At 40.2% G+C, this 16,052-nt stretch overlaps 1 protein-coding gene across 2 annotated transcripts in view; it reads right to left on the bottom strand.

Moving 5' to 3' along the window:
* LOC101344421 (phospholipid-transporting ATPase IB) overlaps window positions 1-16,052 on the bottom strand; it is a 685,896-nt gene that overhangs the window by 561,775 nt on the left and 108,069 nt on the right. For both annotated transcript variants that reach the window (XM_023740920.1, XM_004386566.1), the window contains exons 13-15: window positions 11,615-11,703; window positions 10,747-10,791; window positions 7,668-7,743 (exon numbers count right to left, since the gene is read on the bottom strand). In XM_023740920.1, coding sequence (XP_023596688.1) covers window positions 7,668-7,743; window positions 10,747-10,791; window positions 11,615-11,703 — 210 coding nt within the window. The remainder of the gene's footprint in view (window positions 1-7,667; window positions 7,744-10,746; window positions 10,792-11,614; window positions 11,704-16,052) is intronic.

Genomic DNA, 16,052 nt, shown 5'->3' with positions numbered 1-16,052 from the left:
TTTTTTTTTTTTTTTTGTATCGTCTATAATGGGGCCCTGGTGGCACAGTGGTTAAGTGTCTGGCTGCTAATCAAAAGATAAGCAGTTCGAATCCACCAACCACTCCTTGGAAACCCTATGGGGCAGTTCTACCCTGTCCTATAGAGTCGCTATGAGTCAGAATCAACTAGATGGCAATGAGTTTGGTTTTGGTTTATCATCTATTATTGTTGTTTTTATGTTTACTGACTCCTTTTGATTTTCTTCTTTATTTTGACAAGTAGATTTATTAATTTTCTTTGTGGTTACACTGAAGTTTACCTTTATCCTCCTATGTTTAAAACAGTCTGTTATATCTTGAAATTGCCTTGACATTCTCTCCATATGGAAGTTCTATAAGGACACCATTTATTCCCCCTTCTGTTTTGAAGTTGTCATCATTTACAGCTTAACATCTCTGGTTCCCTGTAATCAGTTTTGCAGCTTTATATTACTTTTGTCAAGTCTTTACGTGACTTGGTATCTGGGTGATGCTGTTGTGTGTATTTATCTCAGGTTGTTGTCTGACATCCTTAGTTCTCTGCCTAAAGGACTCCCTTTAATATTCCTTGTAAAGCTGGCCTGGAGGTTACAAATTCCCTTAATTTCTGTTTATCTGGGAATGTCCCAGTCTTGCCCTTGTTGGTTTTTTTATACTTTTTTAAATGCTAAATGCCTTTATTTTTCTAAATTTTATTTATTTGGTTGTTGTTGAGAATATATACAACAAAACATACACCAATTCAACAATGTCTACAAGTACAATTTAGTGACACTGATTACATTCTTTGAGTTGTGCAACAATTCTCACTCTCCTTTTCAGAATTTTTCCTCCCTCATTAACATAAACTCACTGCCCCATAAGGTTCCTATATAAATTTTGGAGTTGTTGTTGTTATTGTGATCCCATACAGATAGCTCTTAAAAAAATGTAATGCTCAAGGTGAACTTTTTTTATTAGTTTAAACTATTGTTTGGTTTTAAGAAGACTTCAGGGGATACTTTCAGTTTAAAGTTTAAAGATTATCTCAAGGGTTCATCCACCCTCCATGGCTCCAGAAAGTCTGGACTCCATGAGAATGTGAAACTCTGTTCTGCATTTTCTCCTATGGAGTTCTCCTATTTCTCCTATGGAATCTTGATCAAAATGTTCAGTCATGGTAGCCAGGCACCATCCAGGTCTTCTGGTCTCATGGCAAAAGAGACAGTTGTTCATGGAGGCAATTAGCCATGCATTCCATATCCTCCTCCTATTCCTGACTCTCCTTCCTCTGTTTCTCCAGGTGAATTGAGACCTACTGTTGTGCCTTGGATGGTTGTTTGCAAGCTTTTAAGACCTCAGGCACTATGCAATGAACTACGAGACAGAACAAAAGCACTAAACACATTATTAGGCCAGTTAACTGGGACATCCCATGAAACCATGACCCTAAACCTCCAAACCAAGGAACCAAACTGGATGAGGTGTTTGGTTCTATATAAGAAGCCTCAGCAGCTACTCTTTTTTTTTTTTTTTTTTGTCTTTCTTGTCACTATTGTAAATATATCTATCACACAGCTTGTGCCAATTCAACTTTTTAGAGGTATACAACTTATTGACAGCAATTATAATAATCAGCTGTGTTGCCCTTGTTTTTGAAAGACAATTTTGCTGGATTCTTGGTTGGAATTCTTTTCTTTCAGGACTTTGTATATGTCATCTCATTGCCTTCTTGCCTGCATGGTTTCTGACAAGAAATCACAGCTTAGTCTTACTGAGGCCCCTTTGTGATATTTTACTTTTTATGAGCATCTTTCAAAATTCTATCTTAGTCTTTGGTTTTGGAGTTTGATTATGTCTTGGTAAATTTCTTTTGGGGTCTATCCTGTACGGGGTTTGTTGAGTTTTCTCGATGGAAATCTTCTTGTTTTTCATGATATTTGGAAGTTTTCTGCCATTATATCTTCAAAAATTCTCTCTGTACTCTTTTTTCTTTCATCCCCCTCTGGGATTCCTAGTATACATATTTTATTCCTCTTGATGGTGTCTCACATAACTCTTAGGCTTTCTTCATTTTTCTTCAGTCTTATTTTCTGATTTTTCCTCAAATTAGTATCAAGTGATTTGTTTTCTATTTCACTGATTCTTTCTTCCATTGATTCAATTCTACTTCTGTGTCCTTCCATTGAGTTGTCTATTTATGATATTTTCTTGTGAACTTCCAGTTTGGAATTTGTCTGAATTTCCAGTTGTGGTTTTTGTATGGTTTCTATTTGTTTATTGAGTTTGTCAGAGCCCTGGTGGTGTAGTGGTTAAGAGTTCGGCTGCTACCCAAAAGGTCGGCAGTTCAAATCCACCAGCCACTCCTTGGAAACCCCATGGGGCAGTTCTACTCTGTTGTATAGGGTCGCGATGAGCCAGAACTGACTCGACAGCATCTAACAACAACATTGAGTTTGTAATTTTGTTCTTGTACTGTTTTCCTGAAATTTTCTGTAGATTTTTTTTCTATGTTTTCCTTGATCTCTTTTAGGAGCCTTTTTGAATTCCTTATCAGGTAGTTCTATTATCAGTTCTTCCTCGGAAGGTTTTCCACCCCTTTATTTTTCTCGCTTGCTTGAGGCATCTTATCCTGTTTCTTCATTTGACTGGTTATTATCTACTGTCTCCAAATTATTAGGTGTTATTTTATTTATTTATGTATTTCTCTATTGATTGTAGCATATTTGTTTTGTCCTAATTGTTTGGTTTTGATATATCAGGTGCTTTACTTTTCTTTTCTATTTGGAATGTCTTTCTTCCTTTGTATTATTTTAATTGTTATTGTTTTGTGGTATTGGTCTATGGATGACTTTGGTGGTGCTGATTGGCTGGGTGTGATTTCCTCCCACTAGTGGGTGTGGTGTTGGTGAAGAATATTGAATACACCATGGACTGCCAAAAAGAATGAACAAATCTGTCTTGGAAGTACAGTCAGAATGTTCCTTAGAAGTGAGGATGGCGAGACTTTATCTCACATACTTTGGACATGTTATCAGGAGAGATGAGTCCCTGGAGGACATCATGTTTGGTAAAGTAGAGTGTCAGTGAAAAAGAAGAAGATCCTCAACAAGATGGGTTGACACAGTGGCTGCAACAATAGGCTCACGCGTAATGATCATGAGGATGGTGCAGGACCAGGCAGTGTTTTGTTCTGTTGTACATGGGGTCGCTATGAGTTTAAACTGACTCGACAGCACCTAACAACAACAACAGTGGGTATGGGGAGCCCTGGTGGCATACTGGTTAAAAGCTCAGGCTGCTAACCAAAAGGTTGGCAGTTCAAATACACTAGCCACTCCTTAGAAACCCTATGGGGGAAGTTCTACTCTGTTCTGTAGGGTCACTATGAGTCGGGATCGACTTGACAGGAACAGGTTTAGCTTGGTTTTTGGTTAGTGGGTATGGTGGGTCACACCTACATGTGAGTTCTGTTGTTAGACTCGTATGTCTTCCCTTGCCGGACTGAGTGGAAGTATAGAGCTGGTCTTTTCCCTGATGTACAGCAGCAAGTGTTGGGTGGTCAGGGTCCCACCATAGTTCTTGTGGGACAGTGTAGTCCTTCTGGGTTGGTGCAAGCAGTTAATGAGTCCCCTGGAGAGCAAGGCAGGACATCTTCATAGCCACTTGGAGGCAGTGCTACCCAAATGTACAGGCTAGGCCCTCTGTGTATGCACAAATTGGCATCTCAGTAGGTGGCGGGGGGGGGGATTGAGGGGTCTCAGTGTATGTGTAGTCAGCCTGCGGGAACTGTCTGGGTGTGAGATGGGTGACGTCACACGCAGTTGGTTACTGGGTGATGGCACAGGGATCATCTGCTTGTCGTTGGGCAGGGGCATGGGTGGAACCTGTCGGGATGCGCCAGGCATGTTATCAGGAGGGATCAGTCCCTGGAGAAGGACATCACGCTTGCTAAAGCAGAAGGTCAGCAAAAAAGAGAAAGACCCTCAACAAGATGGATTGACACAGTGGCTGCAACAATGGGCTCAAGCATAACAACGATCATGAGGATGGTACAGGACCGGGACAAGGCCTGTTGTGCAGCACAGGAGTGCACTGCTGGTTGCTGAGTGGAAAGTGTGGGAATGCACCAATGGTCGCTGGGCAAGAAGCATGGGAGCACGTTTGGTCACCAGGGGGACGGCACGAGAGTACATCGCCAGTCATCAGGCAGGAGGCATGGTGAGTTCACATGACAAATTGCTGGGGGTGGGTGCAGTGGTGTTCCTGGCAGCCCTCACCAGGTGATTGGGGTTGGCCTGATTAAATGCAAGGTGGGGGGATCTTCACAGAGGCTTGCTGGTTGGGGGAACTCTAGTTGTTAGTCTATGGTTTTACTATTCAGTGAGCATTTTCTGTCCAAATGATAAGGCTGGTGAGTAGTCCCATCCCTTGTTCCTGGCTCCTTCACTGCTTTGTGGTCACCAGGATCACTGGGGTCTCGCTCATCTTCCTGTACTTTCCCTTTTTAGATCCAGCTCGAGTTCTGCTCACTTTGTTTCATTCCAGGTCTGTTTACACAGAATCTCTGTCTCCTGTTATGAATTCTGTGGAGTTGCCTTCCTGTGCTCCTCACCAAGGCGGAGCTTCAGTGATCCATAAATCTCTCCATCCACTGTTTTAGCTCAGCCTCTCCTGCCAGTCAGTGCTCTAATTCTTCAGCCTTCCATTTGATGCTCAGGATTCCAAGGTCATCATCTTTATCTGTTTCACTTGGTTTCTCAAGTCTTTGATGTACGAAGATGTTATGGTGTATCTGACTAAGGTGCCATCTTGGGCTTCTCCTTCTACAAGCGTTTTCGCATGTTTCTATTCTGACACACATGGGGTCACCATGAGTTGGAAACAACTCAAGAGCACCTGGTTTTTTATGTAGACACATGTATGGATATATCTTCTTACAAGTTAGTTTTTTAATCTATACAAATTGCTACGTATCTAGAAATGAATATTTTCAATGTATTTTATGAACTTTAAAAGCAGAAAAATGTGCATGTCAAAAATTGTTTTGCACATCAAATTCCAGCTATGCAGTATACAAACAATATACATATACAAATGATTTATTCTTGAAGATTCACACTCAAGAATCCTAGGCATAAGAAGGCAGAAGGAGACAAGGAAGCTGGTGATAGGGAACCCAAGGTTGAGTAAGGATATTGTTGATGTGTTGTGAGATTGTTAACCATTGTCATAGGGCAACATCTGTAGTAACTGTTAAATGAGAAACTCTTTTGTTCTATAAGCCTTCATCTTAAGTGAGAATAACAGCACAATTGGAACAGCGTAGTCAATGTCACTGAACTGTGCATGTAGAAATTTTTGAAATGGTGTATCTTTGGCTATGTGTACTTTCACCAAAAAAAAAGGTTGAGAAGTTAGAGGGTTGACATGTTGTAGGGCTGTTAACCAGTGTCATAAAACAATATGTGTACTACTGAAGAAAAAAAAAGAATCCTAGGCATAATGATCCAGAAGAAAAGCTGTTTCTTCTTCCTTGGTAACTCTTTGGAAATTGATCTTACAAGCAGGAAATCACTTGTTAGCAATGCTATCAAGGGACAACATTAATTGTTCCTTGAAATTTTACTTAAGTTGAATCTCTAACTAAAAGCCAAATTTCACCTTGGCTAGCAGCCCATAAGCTTAAAACAGTACTAAAGGACCCAGAAAATCAGAAATGATGACCCAGGACAAAAAAAAAATTTTGTAGCAAATGGAAATACTCCCTTGGGAGAGAAGGGTTTTCTTGATACAAATGCTTTAATTTTAGTCAATGGTCCCAAGACAATTTAGGTAAGAATGTGGCACATCTGTAACCTAAAAGACTAAAATCCTTCCACCCCCTGCCCCAATCATTTTATGGCAAAATGACCAATGATCATAAGAGGCCCTGTATTTGAACTGTTTAAAAAACATCTGTTAAAAGAAGATCTGTATGTGAGATGCAAGGCTCTACAAAACCTGACCAATGACGGAAAGGCTGTTATCACTGTGACCCAAAGACAAGCCTCAGACCTCCTCTAGAAACAGAAAATTACAACCAGTGACTATTCTAGCCAACAAAGTAAAACTGTCTGCATCTCTGTTGAAATGTACAGAACCATAAGTCTAACTACTTTGGCCTCAGGGACAATTGTAAAATTTCAACTACTGTGAAATGATGGGCTCAGAAGTAACGCTGTCCTAACCAAACCAAGCCAAACTCGCTGCTGCTGAGTCAGTTCCGACTCACAGTGACCCTATAGGAGAGTAGAACTGCCCCCAGAGGGTTTCCAATTGTTAGAAATTGGCCTATAAAACTGGAAGATAAAGTATTTTCCTTAATCTTCAAAAAAAAATTTTTTAGTTGGGTACATTTAGTCCAATCATATATTTTCCAAAAGAAAAATACCGGAGTCTACATTTCTCATTATTGGAGTTAGATGGCACATGTCAAAGGGTTTAATTAATGCAGTAGTCAAGATGAAGGATACCTGGAAGGCTTAAAGGACCCAGGAAAGCTGAATAATGTTAAAACATAGGCAAGTAGGCTTTTAATAAAAAATAGAAGATAAATTTCCCAACCAATGGCCTTTTTATACCTTTAATGATCTGTGAGTATCCAGATTATTAAATACCCTAAAAAGTCTCTCATTGTCTTCATCCATGCTCGTGATAATCTCCCCCAAGTCATGGCATCCATTCTAAAATCCAAAACCCATTGCTGTCAAGTTGATTCCGACTCGTAGCGACCCTACAGGACGGAGCAGAACTGCTGGATAGGGTTTCCAAGGAACAGTTGGTGGATTCAAACTGCCAAACTTTTGGTTAGCAGCCAAGCTTTTAACCACTGTGCCACCAGGGCTACACATCCATTCTACAAGGCCTTAATCTGCCCCTACTCTCACTGGCTTTACCACTGAAATATAGGAAAATTTGGTTCACAACAGATGAATCTACAAGCCAGGAATGCCAAGGATTGCCAGCAGCTACCAGAAGCCGAAGAGACAAAGAGCTTCCCTAGAGCCGAGGCCCCTGAATTTGAACTTCTAGCCTCTTGAACCCTGAGAAAGTACATTTTTGTTCTTTAAAGCCACCTGCTTGTGGTATTTTGTCATGGCAGCACTAGGAAAATAAGACAAGTATCCTAGTCAAAGAATACCTCAATTTCTTTTCAAAACACACGTCCACTTGGATTTATAAATGTAAAGAAACAGTACCACAGAAAGCTTAAAAAGCAACTGAACTCTTACAGAATTCTGTGGTGAGAATCATTTTGACCTCAGTGTGCTTCCTCAGCAATGAAGGGTTGCAGAAAAAGATAAGTCACTTGGCCGAGCATTAACCAGCTGATAAATGTAGAAATGAAGCTCAGAACCTAAGTCTACTGGACTGCTAACTACAACAACTACTTCACTACCTACTTAAATTCAGCTTTATACTAACTTAGGTACAGTGTCCCCACAATACATACTTCAGGAAAGTGATCTTAAGCAAATGTATTATGGGGACACTGCACAATTGAGGCTGCATCTCTTCCCTAGACTCCCAAATTGCGACTTTTAAGCCATTACTCACATATGTAAATACATAAACAAAACATGCACCCTAAGCTATCTGATGCCTCAGATGAAAATGCTGAACTTACATGCTGATCTTCAATGTTCTTCAATAGTCTGGGATCATTAAAGTCACATGAGTCACTAGTGGGAGGAGGCAGCCGACTGGAGGAGAGAATAGAAATACGCATTCAATTTAAAATGTCCTGTTTAGATAACTTAAACCTAGGAAGAACCTGTCTTCAGGAAGATCCACACCTAAAAAGCCTATAATCCATTCCTGTCGAGTCAATTCTGACTCATACCGACCCTATAGGACAGAGTAGAACTGCCTCATGGGGTTTCCAAGGAGCGCTGGTGGATTCGAACAGCTGACCTTTGGGTTAGCAGGCAAGCTTTTAACTACTGTGCCACCAGGACTCCAAAAAGTCCATAGAGTGATATTAAACATTGAAATTATTGCAATACTTACATTATTTCAAATTTAGAGACAACAAATCCTTAATCTTACTATAACTAAGGTATTTTATAAGTTATTAAAAATAACAATATAGTTACAAAGAGAGAAAACAGAAGCTGGGGATCAACACCTTGGCTCTGCCATTTTAGCTGGTCCCTAGATAACTCTGACCAGGGAGTACTTCCAAAAGTGCCTGCTCAAAGCAGGTAAAACAAGAATAACTGTCACATTGTATGTTGCATTGTATATATGCAATCATTTATGGCCAGAGCTCATATGTAGGAGAGGGAAGAAGGCTAATGATTATGAGAAAGGAAATGTAGTATGAAGGCTGTGTGCTATCACACTGAAGACAATGTGGAAGGTTCAGTATATGTATTTATCTCTACTCCCTCCTGAAACCCTTCCTGCAGACAAAAACAACAGAAGAGGAGACAACAGCAGAGTTGATGTCAGTCTCAGCTCTGAGTAAATATCAGAGCTTAGCACAGCAAAGAAAACAGAAAGCAGCAGCTTTCAAGAGGGAGCATCTACAGTGTCAGCTGGTGACCCCAGCAGAACCCTGGAAAGGCTGAGGAAATGGCATTACCAGGTACTGTGAGAAAAGGGGAGGCGGAACACAGGACTAGTCCCAAATCCTTGTGAGAAAGACTCAACCCCCCAAAACACTCTCTCATCCAACGCAGCCAGACAACTGAACCTTCCACACCCAGAAAAGAATGGAAGGTTTGCCCTTTAGAGATGTCAGAGTAGCCCTAGGCCCAGTGACCCTGGCACACCAGGCACACATGCAGGTGGGGCTACAGCATTCTCCCAAGGAGTTTGAAGTAAAATTCTATGTACACTGAAAGGCACAACCACCAACCCTCTGCCTCCACTCAGCTCCCATCACTGCTGCAGGCAGATTGATAATCCTTGGCAGGAGGCGTGAGAAGAAAACCAGCCAGCCTACCAGAGAGACCCACAGGGCTAAGAGCTGGGGACCATGGTCTCAGCGAACATCTAGCTCAATTGGCATAACATAGCTCATAAAGAAAATGTTCTACATTTTACTTTGATGAGTAGTCTCTGGGATCTTAAAAGCTTGTGAGCAGCCTTCTAAGATATATCTCCTGGTCCCACCCTACCTGGAGCAAGGGAGAATGAAGAGAACCAAACACACAAGGGGAAGATTAGTCCAAAGGACTAATGGACCACAACTACCACAACCTCCACCAGACTGAGTCCAGAACAACTAGATGGTGCCCGGCTAGCAACCACTGACCGCTCTGATCAAAATAGAGGGTCCTGGACAGAGCTGGAGAAAAATGTAGAACAAAATTCTAACTCACAAAAAAAGACCAGACTTACTGGCCCAAGAGTATGGCCCCCGGACACCCTTTTAGCTCAGTAATGAAGTCCCTCCTGAGGTTCACCCTTCAGCCAAAGATTAGACAGGCCCATAAAACAAAATGAGACTAACGGGGCACAGCTGCCCAGGGGCAAGGACTAGAAGGCAGGAGGGGACAGGAAAGCTGGTGATTGAGAACCCAAGGTCAAGAAAGGAGAGTGCTGACATGTCGTGGGGTTGGTAACCAATGTCACAAAACAGTATGTGTACTAATTGTTTAATGAGAAGCTAGTTTGTTCTGTAAACCTTCATCTAAAGTACAATAATAATAGAAAAGAAAGATAAAAAGAGAGAGACCCACAGACCCTAACATCCAGGGATTCCCAAATAAAATAATGGGATTCTGGTTGGTCATCCCATAATGAAGCCAACCAAACATCAACCACATCATCCCTCATACACACAGAGAGACCCACCAATCAGCTTTGTTAGTGTGTAAATCTTAAAGTAGGAACAGACAGCCCATGAGCACCAGGCCTTTGAAGAAAGCCTCTAAAATCATAGTAAGAAACCAAAAACACCATGGAAAGAAGGGGGAAATGGAAACAGGCAATGCAAGGGCAAGGCTATGAGAATGCCTTTGAAACTGAAAACTAAATTAAAATAAAATCTCACTACAGAAAATAGAAAATCAAGTTGAGGAACTATCTGGAAAAAAATACAGAAATGGGGGAGCAAGGTGACAACATTGGAGGATCACCCCAATATCTTACTAATAGGACCTCCAGAGGGAACAGAGAAGTTGGAGGGGAGAAAAATTATCATAGAAATGATACAAGGACATTTCCAAGAATCAATAAAAGAAAATTTCCAGATAGAAAGGGCCCACTAACTGCCAACATAATGAAGAAAAGCAAGCCTGCACCACGGCACATGGGGTATTGTCTACACCAAGGATACACAGAAAACCTTAAATGCTTCCAAAGGGAGAGAGAGAAACAGTCACACGCAGGGGATGGTCTACACCCTCATTTTCCATGGTAGAAAGTCTAGAGACATGTCAAAAACTGTTTTCAGTTTTAAAAATTAGTTCATTATTTTGAAATATAGAAATAAATATTCCATAAAGAACCCAAAAAGTTGACATTGACTGCCTCTACAAAGCAGGAAATGGGTGGGAAGCATTGAGCCAGAGGCTGGCTATTTTCTTAAAAGTCTTGTAGTATTATTGGACTTTGAAAGCCATGTTCACGTTTAAATATTATTCTGGTTCTCTCTCAATATATATCCAGATTTTAGTTCAGATGAGAAATGCCAATATGAAAACATTCCAAAGCCTTTTCCACCAAAGTGTCAATAACTACTAGAATCTACTCACCAGAAATCCTCTGAAGACGGTTCTCTCGTCAATTCTGGGAAATGCCTACCAGAGAGAGGGAAACACAGTGGCCACAAAATTGTGATCAAAAGACGGGCACTAATAACGAAACAAAAACATAAAGCAAATCTACCATATTTTTACTCAAATAATATAAAAAAAGTGCACCTTCAACATTTGTTTGCTAGCTGCTCCCTCCCCGTATTTTTGTAAGTGCACTATGCTAATTTTTTATAGTAACATGTTAAAAAAAAAAATTGGCATAGCAGTGCTTATGAAAATACCTCTTGGGGGAAAGGGGGCGGTTGGCAAACAAACGTAAAAGGCGAGCGTTATTTGTGTAAAAATAAGGTATTGCCATCCAGTGACCCCATGTGTTACAGAGTAGAACTGTTCCACAGGGTTTTCTTGGCTGTAATCTTTACGAAAGCAGATCACCAAGCCTTTCTTTCATGGCGTCACTGGGTGATTTTGAATGGCCAACCTTTGGGTTACTAGTCAGGCACAAACCATTTGCACCATTCAGGGACCAAGATTTCTTACCCGAGTAAGAAATTTTTAATAACTAAATTAGAAATATAAATTTACTTATTTATAAACTAACTTACTTAAATATAAACTTACTTATTTGATTCCCTGGGATTTCTAAGTTAATATTGGCAGAAATAAATCATCTTTTAGTTGTTCAAAGTTTCATTTGAGATCATTAAATATCAAACACATTCAATAATAACTACATATCTAAATCCCTTACAAATATCCCTTCAAAATATGAGAAAGTCAAGGTAATTGACTAAGTGGCTACAAATAAACTTGTTTTGTTGGAAGAACAAAAATGAATTTTTCAATAAGCAATAGAGACACTCACCCATAGGTTACTCCTGCAATGCTGCACTTCTTGAAGTTCATGATGTTGCATGTAAGAGTTCCAGTTTTGTCAGAAAATAAATATTTCACCTAAATCAAAGAAAAGAAGAAACACACATCAAGAACGTAATACGACGCAAAGATCAGTGGTTGAGTTCTTTCCTTCTCTGTGTTTCAAAAGCTGTATTAATTTAAAACGGTAAATTCCCTTCAAGTAAGCAAATCAGTACCAAATATATTTCAATGTTTAGACCACTTATAAACCTTTTTCCATAACCAATTCTAGAGTCAAATTATGTGGAAACAAGCAAAGGAAGCATCAGTAATAGCCATGGCACCATTTTAGATTTATAAGCATAGCAACAAGCCTTACCATAAGGCATCTTAATGATCCATATTTACCTTCAAGATATTCCTGTGGTCTTATACAGTATTCTGTCCTATATGACTAGGTAACAAGCTAAAATTTTGGCAACCTTCAAAAATTTTTGTAAGTCTCTGCCCCAAAATTGGATTAAGAAGGCATATCCTCAGATGGTACAGAACAAAACTTGAAGCTTCTCAATCGCTGTCACAATTAAGGTGAACATGAAGACAGCATGAATCTGCTATAGATTATATTACTTTACAAGTCACAACATTTTACAGATGTATCACACAAAGCTTTCAATACATAAAGGTGAAAACAGACATTACTGGAACAGATGAAAAAGTAAACCATCTTGGCACGATTAACTGAATGTAAAAGAGACGTACTACAATGCAAACGTGGTGTGTAAATTATATCATCTTGGGTCAGAAACACAATGGGGGAGACGGACAATAACATAGGACCATGAGACAGGAGGTAGTCCAGCTCAGGCTCTGGGCACTAACTAGTTATGGGGACTCTGGAAAAGTCACCTCATCCGTCCTGACCTCAGTTTCCGTATCTATAAAATAAAAGGATTTGACCGGAAGATATGTAGTATCATTCTGTATTTAACGTTCCAGGAAATTATGGGATAGATTGGTGAGGGGCTGTAATTAACTGGGAATTGTCTCCAGTAAAAATTCCAGCTTCTCAATGGTTTTCTAAAGAGGGGTCATGATTATTAGCGATTACTAGCTCTACTCCAGGGATGTCAACTGTTCTCGAAATGCAATGTTTTACTGTTTTATAGAAGAGGAATTAATAACATGAATTATTTTCTCTGTGCTTTCTGATGGATACAATATAAGCAAATACACTGAAATTGTTTTTCAATTTCATCCAAAGAGTCTTTGAGAAAAGAAACATTATTAAAGCTCCTAATGAAGTAAAATGTTATATAAAAATGTAAAATTAGTGCACTATGGGTAATTAAGGAGCCCTGGTGGAGAAACGGATAAGCCCTAACTGAAAAGTTGACAGTCTGAAACTACCCAGCAGCTCTGCAGGAGAAAGACCTGGCAATCTGCTCCTGTTAAGATTACAGCCTTGGAAATCTTATGTGGCAGTTCTATTCTGTCACATGGGGTTGCTTTGTGTTGGAAATCGACTTAACAGCACCTAACAACCGTAACAACATAAGTAACGTTTTAACTATAAATAAGATTTATATGCAGTAAGTCCACAGGTACAAGAAATTCACTAGAATCTGAATCAGTGGAATCTGCCTTTTAATAAACAGTGTTTTCTTCTGCCTTCTTAAAAAAATTTAAAAGGTTGCATCAAAATACTAAAAAAATGAAGAATTTATCATTAAAAATTTTCAATATTTGATATCACTCTGCCTACTAAATTTTCTCTTATTCTTTAAGTTTCATCTCAAAACTACTTCCCCATAAAAACTTCCCCAGAATCTCCAATTGGGATAAATTATCTCATCCTGGGTATTTCTTGAGCACTTTCAATCCCTCCATAATTATTCAGGTCAAATTAAATGGTACTTGAGAACAATTATATACTGAACACTGTGATAAATTTCCAAAGGAAAAGACATATCCATACCCTCCAATGGGATCCAAAGTCTAAAGAGGAAAAGGGCATTACTATCATATGCCTCATTTTATTGGATTTATGTTTGGAAAGACTGTTACGGGGACACAGAAGAGGGATAAATTAGTCTTGCCTATAGGACTGGAGAATGGTTCATGTAAAAATGGCATGGCGGTGCCAGACGCCCTCGTCTAACTTCACGAGAGAGAATCAAGATCATCAGCCCAAGGCTGATTCCTATGAGGCAGAAGTCAGACATAATCTCCTCTCTCTCCACCCTTTTTACCAATTTTGACATCAGTCTTCACCCCCACAGCACTCTCTACTTCTCTGTTGGGTTCAATAATTCATTGCAATGGCCACACAGAACTCACAGACCATACTCACAGTTACGGGGTTTACTAGAAAATTAACAGGTTACAATTCAGGATCAGGAACAACTCAGGATACAGTTCTTCAATCAAGACAGCTTCTTCTCAGCTGTGCCCACAGGCAGGCTTCTCTCTGGGCTCTCGGACCTTTGGGCCCTCCTGGGCCCCTTGGCCTGGTCTCTGCCCTGATTGGGCAAGTGTTACAGCTTTTCAGCTCCACCAACAAGTGCCCAGAGGCACCTCACTCCATCAGCAAGCCCCCTGCCCAAAGGCACTCAGCTCTCTCCCTCCATGGGTCAGCATACCACTGTAGCCACCTCAATCCATGGGATAGAAAGTTTACTGTGCTGTCTCACTCCAATCTCCTAGTTCTGCTGTAACTACTTCTCTGCCGCCATTTCTCACCAGCTCACATCATCTCTGGTGTTAGAGCTCTCTCTCTATCTCCCGGGTCTAGGAGGTTCTCAGCACAGGGACCCTGGGTCCAAGGACATGCTCCACTCCCAGTTCTTCTTCTTCGTGACGGTATTGAAGTCCCCCCTCTGCTTCTGGGATCGGCTCCCTTTAAGCTTAGGTGAGTGGCAAAACTAACCAATCCCCTTGCTAGGGTTCCATACACCTTATTTGCATGGTCCCACTCCTGCAAGTGTTTCATACACTTTATTTGCATTATTAGCAAGTGTCCGATCCCCTTTAGTGGGCCACAAACACCTTATTTGCATAGTCCCATCTAATCATTTTGTGGGAGTCACAAAGACCATGGCTAGAAGGGCCACACAAAGTAATCCACTGCCCCATAGTTCAAGAGGAGGCAAACTTAGTCTGATACGTACCAAGTACACACTGATTCTTGTAGGAGTAGGATTTTATGAGAAAGACAAGGGAGATGACAAGTCCACTCTAGAAAGAGGGGACATGAACAAACAAAGAGGAGTAGAAGTCCAAGGCATGCTCTGGGTACTACTTTATTGTTGAGTTGGCTCCGACTCATGACACTCTTATCAAAAGATTGCCCAGACCTGCACCATATTCATAACCATTGGTGTGTTTGAGTCTATCATTGTAGCCATCATGTCAATCCACCTCACTGAGGGTTTCCCTCATTTTTGCAGACCCTCTACTTTACCAAATATGATGTCCTTTTCCAGCGATTATTCTTTCCTGATGAGGTGTCCAAATTAAGCAAGCTGAAGTCTCTCCATCCTCGCTTCTAAGGGGCATTCTGGTTATACTTCTTCCAAGACTGATTTGTTAGTTCTTCTGGAAGTCCACAGTATCTTCAATATTCTTCACCAACACCACAGCTCAAATGCATCCATTTTTTTGTCTTCCTTTTTCACTATCCAATTTTCGCATGCATATGAGGTGACTGAAAAGATCACGGCTTGGGTCAGCTGCACCTTAGTCATCAAAGTGATATCTTTGATTTATAAAACTTTCTTAAACTTCTTTAAGATTTTTTAAAAAGTATTTTAAAAAAACTTTTTAAAACATCATCATGGTAAACGGAAAAGAAATTGAAGTTGTCAATGATTTCATTCTACTTGGATCAACAACCAACATCCACAGAAACAGCAGTCAAGAAATCTGGGTACAAAAAACTATAAAGATAATGGAAGAAAAAATAGGGTCAATGTTAGGAGCCCTAACATACAGCATAAATAGTATACAAACCATAACTAAAAATACACAAACACCAGAAGATGAGCTAGCTAACTGGGATCTTCTGAAAATTCAAAACCTATGCTCATCAAAAGATGTGACTAAAAGAGTAAAAAGAGAACCTACAGACTAGGAAAAAATTTTTGGCTATGACATAGGTCTAATCTCCAAAATCTATAGGAAAATTCAACACCTCTACAACAGAAAGACAAACAATCCAATTAAAAAATGGGCAAAGGATATGAACAGGCACTTCACCAAAGAAGACATTCAGATGACTAACAGACACATGAGGAAATGCTCATGATCATAAGCCATTACAGAAATGCAAATCAAAACTACAATGAGGGACTCGGACAGACATGGCTGTGGCAGCATGCTTGTCCGTTTTCCCATTCTTGCCCATTCTGTAATATTCTTTGGACTCGGACAGACATGGCTGTGGC

This window comes from Trichechus manatus, unplaced genomic scaffold, assembly GCF_000243295.1.
Source record: "Trichechus manatus latirostris isolate Lorelei unplaced genomic scaffold, TriManLat1.0 scaffold00168, whole genome shotgun sequence".
NCBI classification, from domain to species: Eukaryota; Metazoa; Chordata; class Mammalia; order Sirenia; family Trichechidae; genus Trichechus; species Trichechus manatus.
This window is presented reverse-complemented; position numbering and strand designations above follow the sequence as displayed.